This window comes from Rhipicephalus microplus, chromosome 1 (assembly GCF_043290135.1).
Source record: "Rhipicephalus microplus isolate Deutch F79 chromosome 1, USDA_Rmic, whole genome shotgun sequence".
Taxonomy (NCBI): domain Eukaryota; kingdom Metazoa; phylum Arthropoda; class Arachnida; order Ixodida; family Ixodidae; genus Rhipicephalus; species Rhipicephalus microplus.
Window position 1 is genome coordinate 143,420,040 of NC_134700.1, and position 14,263 is coordinate 143,434,302.

The 14,263-nt window shown below is 42.8% G+C and overlaps 1 protein-coding gene across 1 annotated transcript in view; it reads right to left on the bottom strand.

Annotated features, from left to right (window-relative positions):
* Positions 1 to 793: 793 nt before the first annotated feature.
* Positions 794 to 14,263, bottom strand: part of LOC142765785 (uncharacterized) — a 116,531-nt gene continuing 103,061 nt past the window's right edge. Inside the window, exons 2-4 of the mRNA XM_075867471.1 lie at positions 12,193 to 12,503; positions 10,955 to 11,129; positions 794 to 1,632 (exon numbers count right to left, since the gene is read on the bottom strand). Coding sequence (XP_075723586.1) covers positions 1,487 to 1,632; positions 10,955 to 11,129; positions 12,193 to 12,503 — 632 coding nt within the window. The 3' untranslated portion in view covers positions 794 to 1,486. The remainder of the gene's footprint in view (positions 1,633 to 10,954; positions 11,130 to 12,192; positions 12,504 to 14,263) is intronic.

Genomic DNA, 14,263 nt, shown 5'->3' on the forward strand with positions numbered 1-14,263 from the left:
TACGTACGATCCGATGTTCGTTTTCCAGTGATTGACGTGAGTGACCTCTGCGGACCTCGCCACCCGTTTATAGTCGTTTTCTTTTTAACTTTTAATTTTTTGTGCACACTTGTCTAAGTCTTCAACATTTTCTCTTTACTTCACTCTCTTCTTTCCTCTTTCTCACCTCTTATCTTTGTTTTTTCTGTGTCTTCTCCCGAAAAAGTAAACAGGCGTTGTGCCCGTCCGAGTGGCAGTTGCCATTTTGCTCTCTCTCTGTTTCATCTTTGCCCCTGTGTTTCCGTGTATGCAAAAAAAATAAATAAATGCGCAAACACTACTGCCTCAACTAGTTGCAAGGCGTCAGACACGCGGGCGATCGTTTTTGGTCCAGCAAAAAAGTTCTAAATTTCGAACTCAGACGGGCGCATAACCACAGACGTCACACCTATACCCAAGTAACTGTTTCTTCTTATCCAAAAAAAAAAACTTTCTATATTTCGGAGGCAGGAGCAAGTGAGCTTTCGGCAAGATTAAAAACACTAAGAAAGATTGCCTCACACGAGCAATGATTACAATGCGCATGAAAATTTACCGATAAATTGTTTTGCATTGAAAGTTCATGCTCCCTTACAGTGAAGTTCCCGAACCCTGCCTGACACAAACACGACTGTTTTGAGTTGCATTTCCTACTCCACCAGCCTGCCGGTTTACTTATGACAAAGCGTGTTCATTTTTACACAGGGAGAGCCTTGATTGTTTAGAAATGGGTGAACACAGGCCTGCCAACTTGCGCGACGAAGAAACGCCACAGGCACGTTGCGCCAAGTAGCCACGTTCTTGAGATTGTGGACCACCTTAAACACGAGGTACAACCAGAGGTGTTCTTACCATAAGCTGCTTCCTTTACTTTGTGCCATTAGGTCTTTACAAGAGGGTTTTAGAACCAGATACTACATAAGAGTTAGGAGAGGCTGCTGAATCTGCCTGCTCAACGTGAATAATTAAAATACCCTTCAGCGGCCCTCGAATGGTTCACTGCAGAATGGCAAACGCGATCAAGCATTTGACACGAAAATATCGTAAATAGCGCAGCTGTTTTAACCTGCCGCACGCATTTATCACTGACAATCACTCAGTGTTTCTTTTATTCTATTGTTTTTAAAAAGAGCAAAATGTACGGGAAATTTGAAATATTTCTGAATCATGGTTTGTGGTATTGTATCGTCGTATCACTTTTGAAATAACTGCTGTTTAACTCACAGAAACGGTATGAAATCACTCACAACAACGTTCACAGATAGACCAACACTTTCGACAGACTGTGCTTTAACACTGACGCATTAAACTTTGAATATTAGGTGAGTTTTGTGTGAGGAGGCATTTGACTGTATGCTAGTTCAACATCAAACCGTAAGGCTATTTCTTTTTGCAATAGCAACCATGATCTGTTGAATTTCTTTTTCTGTACTGGATGAGTGTCCTTCCATTTACCGAAATGGAACCGCTAGACGTGTTGAAAATTTGAAGAGTAAAACTTACCACCATAGACCACGCACACCAATGCCAGCGTGCTGCCTTCGTTGAAATGACCGATGGTGCCTCGGAGTTCATTTCCTTCACCGTCTCGTATTGCTGGAGGCTCGGGTGGAGCTTTGTAAATACAAGAACGCGTTCAAACAGGAGTCTAAGTACTACCAAACACTCTCACTGCAGCCGAAGGATATTGAGGCAATCGCTATCGTTTCGGTACACAGGACAATCACTGAAAAATTCCTGCAGCTCTCCACAGATTCGACCAGCCAGAAGCACACGCAGTGTTTTCCTAAGAAATGGGGAGGGGGACGAAGCGGGCTCTCAGTGTGTCTCTTTTCTATTAAACCAATGTATGGAGAGCGGACTTTGTTTCCCCTTTTAGGTGACTAGCTTAGGAAGTAGGCCTACACCCTCCCTCCCTCCCCTCACACACATGTACACGTTTAGGCAAGCAGCATTAAAATATTGCTTCATTTTCTCACCAGTTGATTTACCAGTGCTACCCAAGCAGGCTTAAAAATGCTGGAGTGGAAATAATTGGCCAGAATCAGAGCCGTGGCAAGATGTCGGCTGCAGCGGCCATCTTACTAGGGGCATGATAAAGCTATTAAGACAGAGAAGTTTATTTCAAACTTGTAACAACACTTCAAGTGAGTACAGCTGTCTGGAGTAACAAAACCACTTCAGTGGCGCGTACAAACCAGAAAACATAGTCACGATGTAATACACATCACTTCAATATTCTTACAGATTACGAATCACTCAAGGAAACAAGGAGAAAAGGAAACACAAAAAGCACGAAGTTGGAATAGAATCACATATTATGTCCGACGAGATGCAAGATTAAGACAGGGAAGTTTATTGCAAACTGGTAAGAGCAATTCAGGTTAGTACGACTGTCTTATGTAACAAAATCACTTCTGTGGCATCTACAAACAAGAGAACATAGACTTGATGTAACGCACAGCACTTCAATATTCTAACGGAACACGAATCACTAAAAAAACAAAGAGAAAATGAAACGCAAAATGCACTAAGTTTGAACATATTCACATAATATAGGTGCGACGAGAAGCACTGTTTTTTTTTTTGTGAATTAAAACGGCAGTAAAAGAAATAACTATTCCCATTCCGAAATCAAAAAAAACGTGTATGCCATCTTCTGATGAAGGCTTCTTCACCCCGCGTTTCAATCTGTTCGGTAAGGTACCGAACCATGATCATTCTAATCTTCCGTAACGCTGGGTATGTAGCTCGTTGGAGTCATCGGCATTCTTCGGCTATACAGAGCCGACGCCACACGACGAACATCGTGATGTAAAGTAGAAGTTGTTCGAATAAGCCCCTTCTGCGCTCTCCACCCGAAGGCACTGACATTCCGAATAGACGACGCACGACGTGCCACACGCCTTTGGCCGCTACGCATTCAAACATCGTGTGGCGGATCGTTTCTCTTTTCCTGCAGTTGGGGCAGTGGTCATTGGGAATGACGCCCCACTTTAACAGTCTCTGACGAGTGGGTAACGCGTCCCATCGCCGCAGCCAATCAAATTCTCTAACTATTTCTGGTACGCGGTTCTTCCGCCATTTCTTCCACTTGCTGGGCCTCCATCTCTGTTTTTCCTCGTCAGTAATCGAGCGACTGATTAACATTTCGCTAATGCGAGCGGGTGCGAGCTTTGCAAAGTATTCTTCGGCGGCATCACCGTCAACCGAACGCTTGAGGCCCTCTGCTGCTTTATGAAAAGCATGCGGGTGTTCTGCTTGAGGCCCCCGGTACCTTTTCGACGTGAATGCGGCTCCAAGAGATCCGGTCCAGTATGGCAATAAGCTACGACCAGGATAGTCACTGTCCGGAAACAATTTTTGAACTGTTTTAGCTGTAAGTGCCTTTGTGAATGTCGCAACATTTGGCAGACTAAGTCCTCCACACCTTTTTGAGAGCTTCAGGGACTTTTGTTGAAATTTTGGTGTCTTCGCGTTCCATGGGAAAGCTCCAACCAACGACGTAAGGCGGCCCGCAAAACATTTGGGTATGAGTGCAATGTGCCTGACTCAAGAAGCATATGCGCATGCTTTGGTTTTCACCACCATCAAGTGACAAATTGAAGTTAGCGGCATACGCGAAGACCTGCGTGGCTCAATGTACGGCGTGCTCCCAATTTGTTTTGGCCACCTCCCCGTCTTAAAAGCATACCCCGAGGACTTTAACGGCATCCACGTATTGAGTACCGCCCGGCAAAGAGGCGTGGAAGCTACCGAAACGAAGGGCTTTGCTTTTCTCCACATTCAGGAAAGCACCCGACAAACTGGCATACTGTTCAAACAACTCTAAGAAAGCGCGGTAACTGGCTTGATTTCGCACGAACACAGAGATATCATCAGCATAAGCGGTGATGCTGACTGACCCCAGATCTGTCATTGGAAATCCCTGAATATTAGGGCACTTTGCCACTTTCCTAAGGAGAGGATTTATGGAAGGAACAAAAGCAACGGTGCGATTTAGCACACATGGCAAAAACCTCTTGTCACTGGAAATCTTGTTTCCAAGCCATTGATGAGAAGTCGGCTGGTCATATTGGTGCATAGAATCTCTATACAGTGGACGTATTTTTTTGGGTCACATAGTGCTCCAAGTGCATCATAGTGTTACTAGTTCTCTTTGGTAAGCCTCTGACTGGAGGAAAAGTTCATTGGAGATTCATTCTCCCATAGTCATTTCTGCGTGTTATTTCGTCGGGAACAACTATCTTTTGATATAGAAGTAACGTAGCATTTACAATAACTTATCAAAGCCACTTGATATCTAAGTAGGTTCTACCAGAAAAGAATATGCTTCCGCCGTCTTGGCAATAGCAAAAGCTGGGTTGACAGCTGCCCGCAACACAGTGATATATGTTTTGGAGGACCAAATAAAAGTTTATCCAATCTAATCAGCTGGCAAGGAAATCCGGGAGCTTCTACTCCAGCAGTTTTTCTTTAAACGTCCTTGGTGCTACCCGATGGTTGAGTATATGAGAGTCACCTAAGGTGCTGTGTCTGAGTGGCTCAAATGGGCAAAAAAAAAAACGATATTTTGCCTCTTGGTAAAGAAGTGTGAGACTGGAAAACAAGAAAGTTAGCAGCAGAAAACGAAACGTAACAGATTCTACGTTAATAAAATATTCAGAGAAAAGTACCATGAAAGGTTGTAAGTAAATCAAGTAGTTAAAAAAACTAACATGGATTGTCTTACCATCACGACGTTTAGGTATTATATGCAGCGATTCCTTTTGTTTGTTCAGCGAATGACGTTATCGCATTTAGTTTCAATTGTTACGGCTTGGTCAGTTCACAAGACACAATATTATTCTACGCCTAATACAAGGTTGAAACGCCCTTCTTGATTTAATGAAGTGGAAGGAAAAGGATGAATAAAAAAATAACAGAGAGAAAACAATGCTCTGACCTCAAAAATTGAGATACGTAAAATGAGATATACTTGCGTGAGATACAGCAGGCGATAAAATGGGAGGAAAATCAGTAAATTTCAAATTTTCATATACTCTTGGGATATACTTAACGCCACGCTAAATGTGTGCATGCTTATCCGGAAGTTTTAATAGATATGATAGGCGTGTCATATTAGTTCATGGATTCATAGCAATGAGTATTAATAAAGAACTGGCTTGAAACTTCACTAGGTAGCTCGAAAATGGCTTACACTTAGACAGCCTGTGCAATTAGGCTGTATAGCGGCAATTTTGATTGCACATGTATGTTTCTTATTATGTGAAGCCTACTGTTACCTTTGAATTCTGGGTCATCGGAAAATTCTTCACTTCGCTTCTTTCAGAATATTTTGTGGTAAGCACGCTTCATTGGTCACCAATACTATAGTGCTAGCGCTAGTACATTGCGCATTGCAAAATTGAAGGAGAGAACAAAACAGCATGCATTGTATTCATCATTATAACAGATACACGGCGCTTCTTCCGTGGCGCATGAAACCTGTGTCTTTTAGGAGAACCACTAAGGTAGTATAGCGACGCTTTATTACCTGGATGCCTTGCGGGCAAAATTGTTTACTTTGCTGGTATTACAAAACGCACCACTTCTTAATGAATGGACGACATTTTCTTTTTTTTAATGCTACTAGCTTTTTTTGTGGTCAAACATTGTTGACGTATAGAGGTACCTATTTCTTCCTTTTTTACGTTATTTTCAAGTTAGTAGCACCATCGGTAAAATGCTAACTGTAAGCCATGATTGCTTTCAATAAAGTACGTCGGTTACTGCAGCATGATAGTTACGGCTATACGTTGGTATAAGCGCAGCACCCACGCTCACTCAAAATTTATGGAAAAGTAACTGTAAAATTAAGAACCAGTAAATAACGTGAGGCATACCGTTACGATTAACCACGATGCATGCAAATTACCAACTCCTGCAGTCCCCCTCCTCTTCCTGCCTCTATTACGCATTACCGCCATTCGTAATGGTTTTTGTATCGATTGTACATGCAGGGCGGGTTGTTTCGCCGTAGTGATACCTCTCATGCCGACGTAATCGCCACAGCCGGCATATTGTGGGGCTAATTAGGTACTTCCGATTTCTTTTTTCCGGTGCACATGCGAAATGCGTTTGCCTTTGAGTGAGCCACGTGCGAAGAAGTGCACAGTGTCATGTGTGCTGTAATAGGCAATTATGTGCAAGCAAAGGGTGTTAAAGCAGAACATCTATAAAACTGAACAAAGTGTTCGTATAGTTAGGCGATGGGAGGCACAGCTTGCATTGCATTTTCAGCAAGAACAAGACCTTTTTGCCTATGCACACATTTTTTTTTTACTCGTGCTGAGCAACGTTTCCAGAGAGGTTTTCATCATAACAGCAACATAACCATGCGTACTCGTGCTGAGCAACGCAATAATACATCGGTATTTTGAAACTTCATGCCTTTCAATAAAGCAGTTGAACTTAATCTAAAATTTGTGCATTCTATTACCTGTGTATACATATTTCTGGTCATGCTCCCACCTTTGCGTTATATTTGGTTAAACATTGGCATATAAAATTATTGTGCTACAAATTATGCGAGAAAGAGGGATGGAGATTGCAAGGCAAAAAACAGAAAGATTGGGTGGGTGCGCGTATCCTGTTGATACCGCAAGCTCGGCCTTGGAAAATTTGGGACGATCATGTAAGAAAACAAAAGACAAAGAAAAATAAAGGTGTTCGAAATGGACACACTGACAAAAACAGCTTTAAAACATTGCTGTTCAGTTAGACCGGACTGAAATTCTAGATAATTATCAGAACTGGCACTCATGTTCTTAGCACATGAAGACACGTGTCATTCATACGCTAATGATAGATGCATAAAGTTTTCAAAGTGTGGTATCAGGTATCTCTCAGCTGATGCGCAATACTAAATAGTAATGTTCTTGCGAGTTTCTTGACGCCAAGTATATGGCTCTAAATCACTTTCACACGTAGTGCCTACATCAGAATGTGACTTATACTGCCGGTGTTGATGCCATGCCAGTGTCACCTGCAGCTCAATGCCATATCGGCTGAGCAACTGTGGCTAGTATTCCTTGATACTACGCTCATAAACGGGAGAACACGCATGATATTTTTATAAAAAAGCGTGAAAGCAATCACATTGTGACTCAGGAGTCACAGTGTAAAGAACACACATGCATTTAGATAAGGCATTTTGAAAGCGACGCTTTTGGCTTCTAATAGGCCCGTCGTCCACACAACACCGTTGGAGGCACACTATACGTCCGATTGGCATGGATTCACAGTTGAAGCGCGCCACGAGTTGGTCTGTCGGGAATCGTAATGGAAGTCGTGCTGCAGGAGGTTTTCTTCGTAGTCCCCGGTTTTGTAGTCTACCCTTTTTTTTTTATTAGAAAGCAGATAAAACTGCAAAAAAGATGGGCACTACAAACACGTTTTTGTTATGGGCACGCAACTTCACACGCATCAGAAGAAAATGTGTGTTTCTAAAGTTACCGCAGCTTAAAGGCTCACATCGTACTTTATGTTAAATAACGGGCACTCTCTCTGGTACACGCCACTCCTTTTTTAGTGGATAGTAACTTCCTGCAGGTAGTCTAACTATGAATAACGTGTACTGTAGCATGTCTAGTCGCTTCTTGAATGAAGAAAGCTCTTAGTTTGCTTGATTTGCTTTGTTTCAGCCATTCATAAAGACTACCGAGTGTGTTTGAATTCTTGTTTGATCATCAGGAACACGTACGAGTCAGTAAAAAGAAATATTGTACAAAATATTTACACCTACTTTGTGTCAAACTCAGATTTGGTCACCGCAGTGGCATAGTGATTGTGGTGCTTTGCTGCTGGTTTTTAAGTCGCAGGTTAGATGCAGACATTTCCGAAGGCGAAACGCTAACTTCCCGTGTGCTTAACTTTATCTGCACGTTAAATAACTCTAGGTTATCATTATTTTTGGGGTCTTTCATTAGGACGTGTTTGATAATTTTATGCTGGTGAAGGAATGAAACTTGGTTGTGCGATGTAGCGTTATTTGCATGGCTATTAGCTGGTTGATAATAATTTTGCTCTACAAGCAATCGATTATTAAAATTAATAACTTCACCACATGCTTTGTTCTGTGCTCCGGGTGTTCATGCAGAATTTTCTTTTTCTTATGATATGTTAGGTTTAACGTCTCAAAACCACCATATGATTATGAGAGACTCCGTAGTGGAGGGCTCCAGAAATTTCAACCACTTGGGGTTCTTCAATGTGCACCCAAATCCGAGCGCACGGGCGTATACAATATTTCCGCCTCCATCGGAAATGCAGCCGCCGCAGCCGAGATTCGATCCCGCGACTTGCGGGTCAGCAGCCGAGTTCCTTAGCCACTAGACCACCACGGCGGGGTATTTGTTTTTTTTCTTATCTACTCCTCAGTTGTGTTCGTATCAGCAATGGATTGGAACTTCTACGGAACGTTGAACAAGATCATTGAGGGAGAAGTGGTACCTATACAGGCGTCAGCCTCTCGCATAGTGCGGACAACTGATATGTAATACCGGTGTCACACTGGCACATTTACTCGCGATCAGGTTATCCGGATCAGTTCTTTTGATTGCGATCAACTTTATGACCGCTGCTACATGGCCCAAATTATTCCGGCTAAACCATTGGTGACATGAAATGCCCCATGTGACATTTGTGTGCCGTAAAATGTGCCACTGACAAAACTCGACGTACGGTATATCTAGAGAGCCCTTTATCGGCAATGTTATTCGTGCAATAACCGCTCAAACGTCAAAAACTTTGCATGCCACTACGATAGTAATTTCATAAATCTATCACTCGATAAAATTTTCCTAGCACTTACCGGTACTTTGTGAGATTCTTAATATTCACTTTTATTTCTGATGGCCCCCACTCGTAGCCGTGAAGTCACAGCGAAGCGCGAATCTCGTTGTACACGCCAGTGCTTCACTTCCGGCGCCTCAAGTCTGTTCTAGTCGCTCCTGCTAGCGGTAAACTATTGTAAAGATCTCTTCATTCGACCACGGAGTGCGCGTACGTTGTGACGTATTCGAAAGACTTGCGACACTCATAATCAGTTTGCTTCGAGGTGCTCCAACAGCTCCGACGGAGGGAGAGTAAAACTAAGCGCTGAAGGCAACGGTCAACTGCTTTTCATCTGCTTGCCGTCTGATTCTCCCGTAACTACATGTGGCCGATGCGAATCCTAAAATATGCAATACTTTAGATATTGTTTCAAGTTAGACTGTTTACTATTTGATTTTTTGATAAACATCTAGCTGTTTTAAAGCGTTTTTATTGAACTATGCTCAATTTTCTTGTTTATTGTGCTTTCAACAAGCTCAACTAGGGGGTGCAGAAAGCAGTGAATTCGTGATCTCTGAGGTAGATCGTGATGCGCGGATTGGGATAGTCTTGATCCCAATCACGCCTGATCGTGATTAAAAGTGACCGTGTAGCAGCAAGTAATCTGGATCGTTGTTAATCCGGACCGACAATCACCGCGATTAAAAGTGCCCGTGTGACACCCGTATAAGACGAAGCATGCTCATTCGCAGACAGGAGCATTATTTCTTTCAGCTGCCAAAACATGAGCACACTTATATATTGGAAAGTTATTTCTTTTTGTGAAGATGGTATAAAACACGTGATGGTTATTCTCATTTTTCTTTAAGTTTGCCATTGCACCGAGAAAATAGCGTACTTTTGTTCTGCATATAAACAACACGTTCCCTTTCTGGCTGCGCCTGTCACGCTGATTAGTCATTTTCAGCTAGCAATCTAGGGAAATTAAAGCTTCTTCACGTGGAGGAATCAGGAAAGGAGCAATTCGGAAGCTGTATAGCCATAACGCTAATACTATAGAGGTCACAGGGTAGCCAGCCGGTCTGAGAACTGGCTAACCTCCCTGTCCTTTCTCATTTATTCCTCCTCTATAGAGGTCACTGCTAGTACTATAGAGGTCAAACTAGTACTATAGACTGCTGCAAAACTGTGGCTTCAAAGGTGGTTCTTCGAGGATGATAAAGGCCATCATGTGAAGATACGTCCTGTGTGGTTTACGATGAACAGTGTTACCGCAATAGCAATATAAAACAATCTACGAGTCTGAAATTCTTTCCAATGCGTGCAATAACATTGTTATGGATTCCACAGCATTCTTTATTTGGCAGACGCATTCAGAAAGTCAGATGCACCGATCTGACTGGTCAAACACATACAAATACCACAGTCCTGAAATTAAGGTAATAAATGCTTGTGCATGTGTCAGAAGCTTGAATATGACAACAATTATCAAGTTTCACCAAGGATTGAGTTTTCCGTGATTGGCCCACAAAAACCTATTCTTTTTACGTTAATTACTTAGCATACAGCCAAGCCTAAGGTTTCTTGTGATTGGTTTAATTAGCGTTAAGATGAGCAATACGTTTCCTGAGCATCCCCGTTGTAGCATTCACTGCGCCAGCCCCTTATCTTCACAAATTCATGGCTTCGCAATATTGCGTTGATACTTATTAACTCTTGTTTAGAATAAGGCTAAGTGTCACATGAACACAAGTACAACATCCGGACTTCAGCTGCCCGTATCAGAACTTCCAAATCGAAGAGGTACATATTGTACCTGATTTATTCCTCGGCTTACCGTTTAATGTTTCTAAAACAATTCTAATAGGCCACCACAGTATATTGAGAAACTTAAGAGAATTGATTTAGCGTTACAGTGACTTCCTTCACAATGTTAGCTTATTTAGTTCACGAAGGAGCACCTTATGGGTTCACCCCACAGTGTCACCTTATTAATTATCTACTTAGTTGCGGCTACACAGATTTTGTTGTTATTTGGAATGCAAGAATAATTGAACAAATGTTCGAAGGTATGGCTGCGTTGCAAGTTTCCGCCGTAGACAACGTAAGTTAAACTCACCGACGACATGAAGACGCACCGTCGAGTTTCTTCGGGCACCGTCACGGAACACGGCTGTGCACGTGTATAGACCGGCGTCCTCGAAGCGTACGCTGTTCACCTTGAGACTGGCCGGGTGGCCGATAATGGAGAAATAGGCCCGCCCCACCCAGCCATGCCCAGCTGAACGGTTGACCTGCAAGAACACATGCATATACAAAAAGCGTTGATGCAGGTGCCGCATAAGATATTTTTCCAACTAGCCCGCCACAGCGTCCTAGCAGCCAAAATGTCTCCAAAGCATGCAAAAAAGGACCTCAGCCCGTCGTATTTTCGATTCGCACACGGGCATGCCTTCAAATATGAAGTAATTAGCCGAAAGACATTGCATAAAGTCAGCGGCGTTAACATTTTTTGCGGGAGGGAGGGGGACCTCTTAGATTTGAGGGGAGGGGGGCACATTTCAGATGTCGCCACCCTGTCAGATGTGGCCAACAGTACAGTATGGAGCACAAGACGGGCATTTTCTGAACTTTCGTCGGGACCAGCTACAAAATTTGACAAGAACATTCAGCCAACTTAAGCCATTGTGGTCATCAAAGTTCAGCAATATAATGTGCAAAGTTGGTAGGCAGTGCATGTGTTAGTGGGAAAAGCTCTTCTTAATGATCAAAAGAGGCATCAAAAGGGCTATTAATTTGGCCCAGCCATCTTGCACTTGTTTTCTACTAATAATTTTCTGGGTTTAATAAAGCTAGAATTTTTGGGGAAAGAAAAATTGTTCCTGTAATACTATAAATGTGGGTAGTTTATGAAGGATGTAAAATTACATTCCATAACTCAATAAATGTACGTACGAATGAACAAACGCATTGATCGAACCACTATTATACTTTTAAAACAACCTGCACAACATCTGAATATAGAAAAAAAAACATCCCATATTATAAACTGAAATAGTACCTTCTGAACATAAAAATTATTACGCTTAACTTCAAACAATGATATCCAAGTTAGTTCTTATACATAGTAAAAATACTGATGAATAGATATAAACGAATAACTTTGTCAACAAACAAGAATGTATAAGTAGCACTTGAAATGTGGTAACTCTACTATATTCCTTAGGATATAGTGTAGGCTGTTACTTTTTCTGCATGGGACCTAAAATTCAGGAATATAGATCAACATAAATTGTACGACCATACGCGCACCTGAATGACACAAGTTTTCTTCTAATAGCCATAAACGGTGCCTACTTGTAACAAGTTGTTCCCTCGTGCACCCGCGGAGCTCGTAGCGCCGGAAGCCATAGTGCCACCACCCACGGTCCCACTGGAGGTGGCCTCCTTGCTGACAGCCGGATCCGGCCCGAAGTCCACTGTGTATATGGGTTCGCGGCTTGCTGCTGCCGCGCGGAAACCGTAGCCTAGAGAAGGTCCCGCGCCACCGGAACCGTGAGACTCCCGTTCAACCGTGTGGTACCAGTGCACGAAGGCCAGGGAGTCGTTGGAGAGTGCGTCCCGCAGGTCGCACGGAAGCTCCGTCTGGAAGCTCCGTCTGGAAGTACCTGCAAAACGAGAGTTCGAAAGAACGGTATAGGCACGGCAGCATATTATTTTTGTGTAAGCACGAAAGTACACAGTACTCCTTCGAAAATTCAGTGCAATGTCTGCTAGTTTTTGTGTCACTGAAATTATCGCAAGAAACACGCTACATGGCACTAAATTAGCCTCCTATCTTAAGTCTTCACTTATTGCGAGGAGCAATACAAGGAAATCGATTAAAAACATGTTGCTTTTCGGAAATAATAACGAAACATTCAACCCTGTCCAGCGCCACCGTCTTTACCAAACACATCGATAAAGCGCGGCTCACGTTTGGTACATCGTTTGCTCTCGTCTTCAAGGCAGTGCGCTCTATAGTTTCTTCAAGGTTTCTTAGAAAGAGTGGAGGAGTGGAGGACCCTTCACTCGTTTTCACGTTCCACGCGAACTAGTGGTTCGAATTGGCTCTTGCTTTCTCAACCCCACACTCTTCTGAACGAAAAAACAAGAAATGTATCATGCGGAATTCAGTCTTTTGATTAACTACAACTACGCGTCATTTCATGAGGTCTTAGCTATGCTGCATACGTTCTGGTGTGCGGCCAGTAGCCGTGCGTAAACGTGTGGTAGTTTGGCGCAGTATTGGTGTGAGATAAGAAGGTGGAAGCGACCACCCGCCATTCTTCGAAATAAGAACGTGGCAGCTACAAATTAGAATTTATTGCCCAGACCGGCGGGCTTCTGCACTTCTTCGAACGAGGATTCTCGTTGTGTAATCTTGAGCATACGGTTCTTGGGGCGAGGTTGCTAGCATTAGGCCTTCTTCACAAGCGCCGAAAATCGCAGAGCCCACCAGACGTGACTAATTCATGCATGAATACTCTAGGCTCTCGTGGTTGCTCGTACGACGTCTGGAGACATTTTACCGCAAAAAAAAAATAATAAGGTTCGCAAGTTCTTTCGTTTATTATTATTTTTTTTCGTTAGGCAACTTTATTTTGGCTTTGTTCGCTGACTGAGCTCTCTGCTCTTGCTTTCTCATAGGCCTGTCTGCCTTGCCAATGTTTCTCAGTTAATAGCCACAGAGTCTTTCTCGGACATATTTTCTACAAGTTTTCATTTTCTTTCTTGATGTCTTTGATATGCTGTTCAGAATTTTTTCCCTCTGAGTTAATTAGGTTCCGGCGTACAGAACGTGATTGTTTTCGCTATTTCGAGCTTCTTCACTGTTCCTTAAAGGTCTAACTAGTTCCTAGTACTTAACCAACAAGGTCAGCACGACAGAGCAAGGAAAAACGATCTTTGTTTTTGTACACTCTTAGTCTTCCTGCGTTTCTTTTTTTTTGTGAACGTTTTCAGTGGGTTATGTTTCGCGTTAACTCTGCTAACCCATCTATGTCTGCGAACCTCTTTCTGCTGGCTTTAAAAAGTCTTGTAATTTTATTAGATATTCACTAGTATAGACGTGGAGGCGGGAACGGGTGGCTTGACTGAAATTATATCTCTCTATGACTGGTGTCATCCACGCAGTATGTTTTGCCAATCTGCTTTTACGTATAGTTGAATCTATAGTGCTCGCGCTATAACTTGTTCAGTCGCTATTCGGGTCATCTCAATTTCGGATGCTGCTTTGTCGACCTGCTGGAGCTACATAATCTACTGAACTGTTGCGATGGATTTCGCAATTTCCGCTGCACTTGACATGTTCAAGAATAACTTCTCACAACCCTCTCACCTCTAAACGATCTGTTTGAGGGTGAGAAGATCGAAGCCCTTCCTGGTA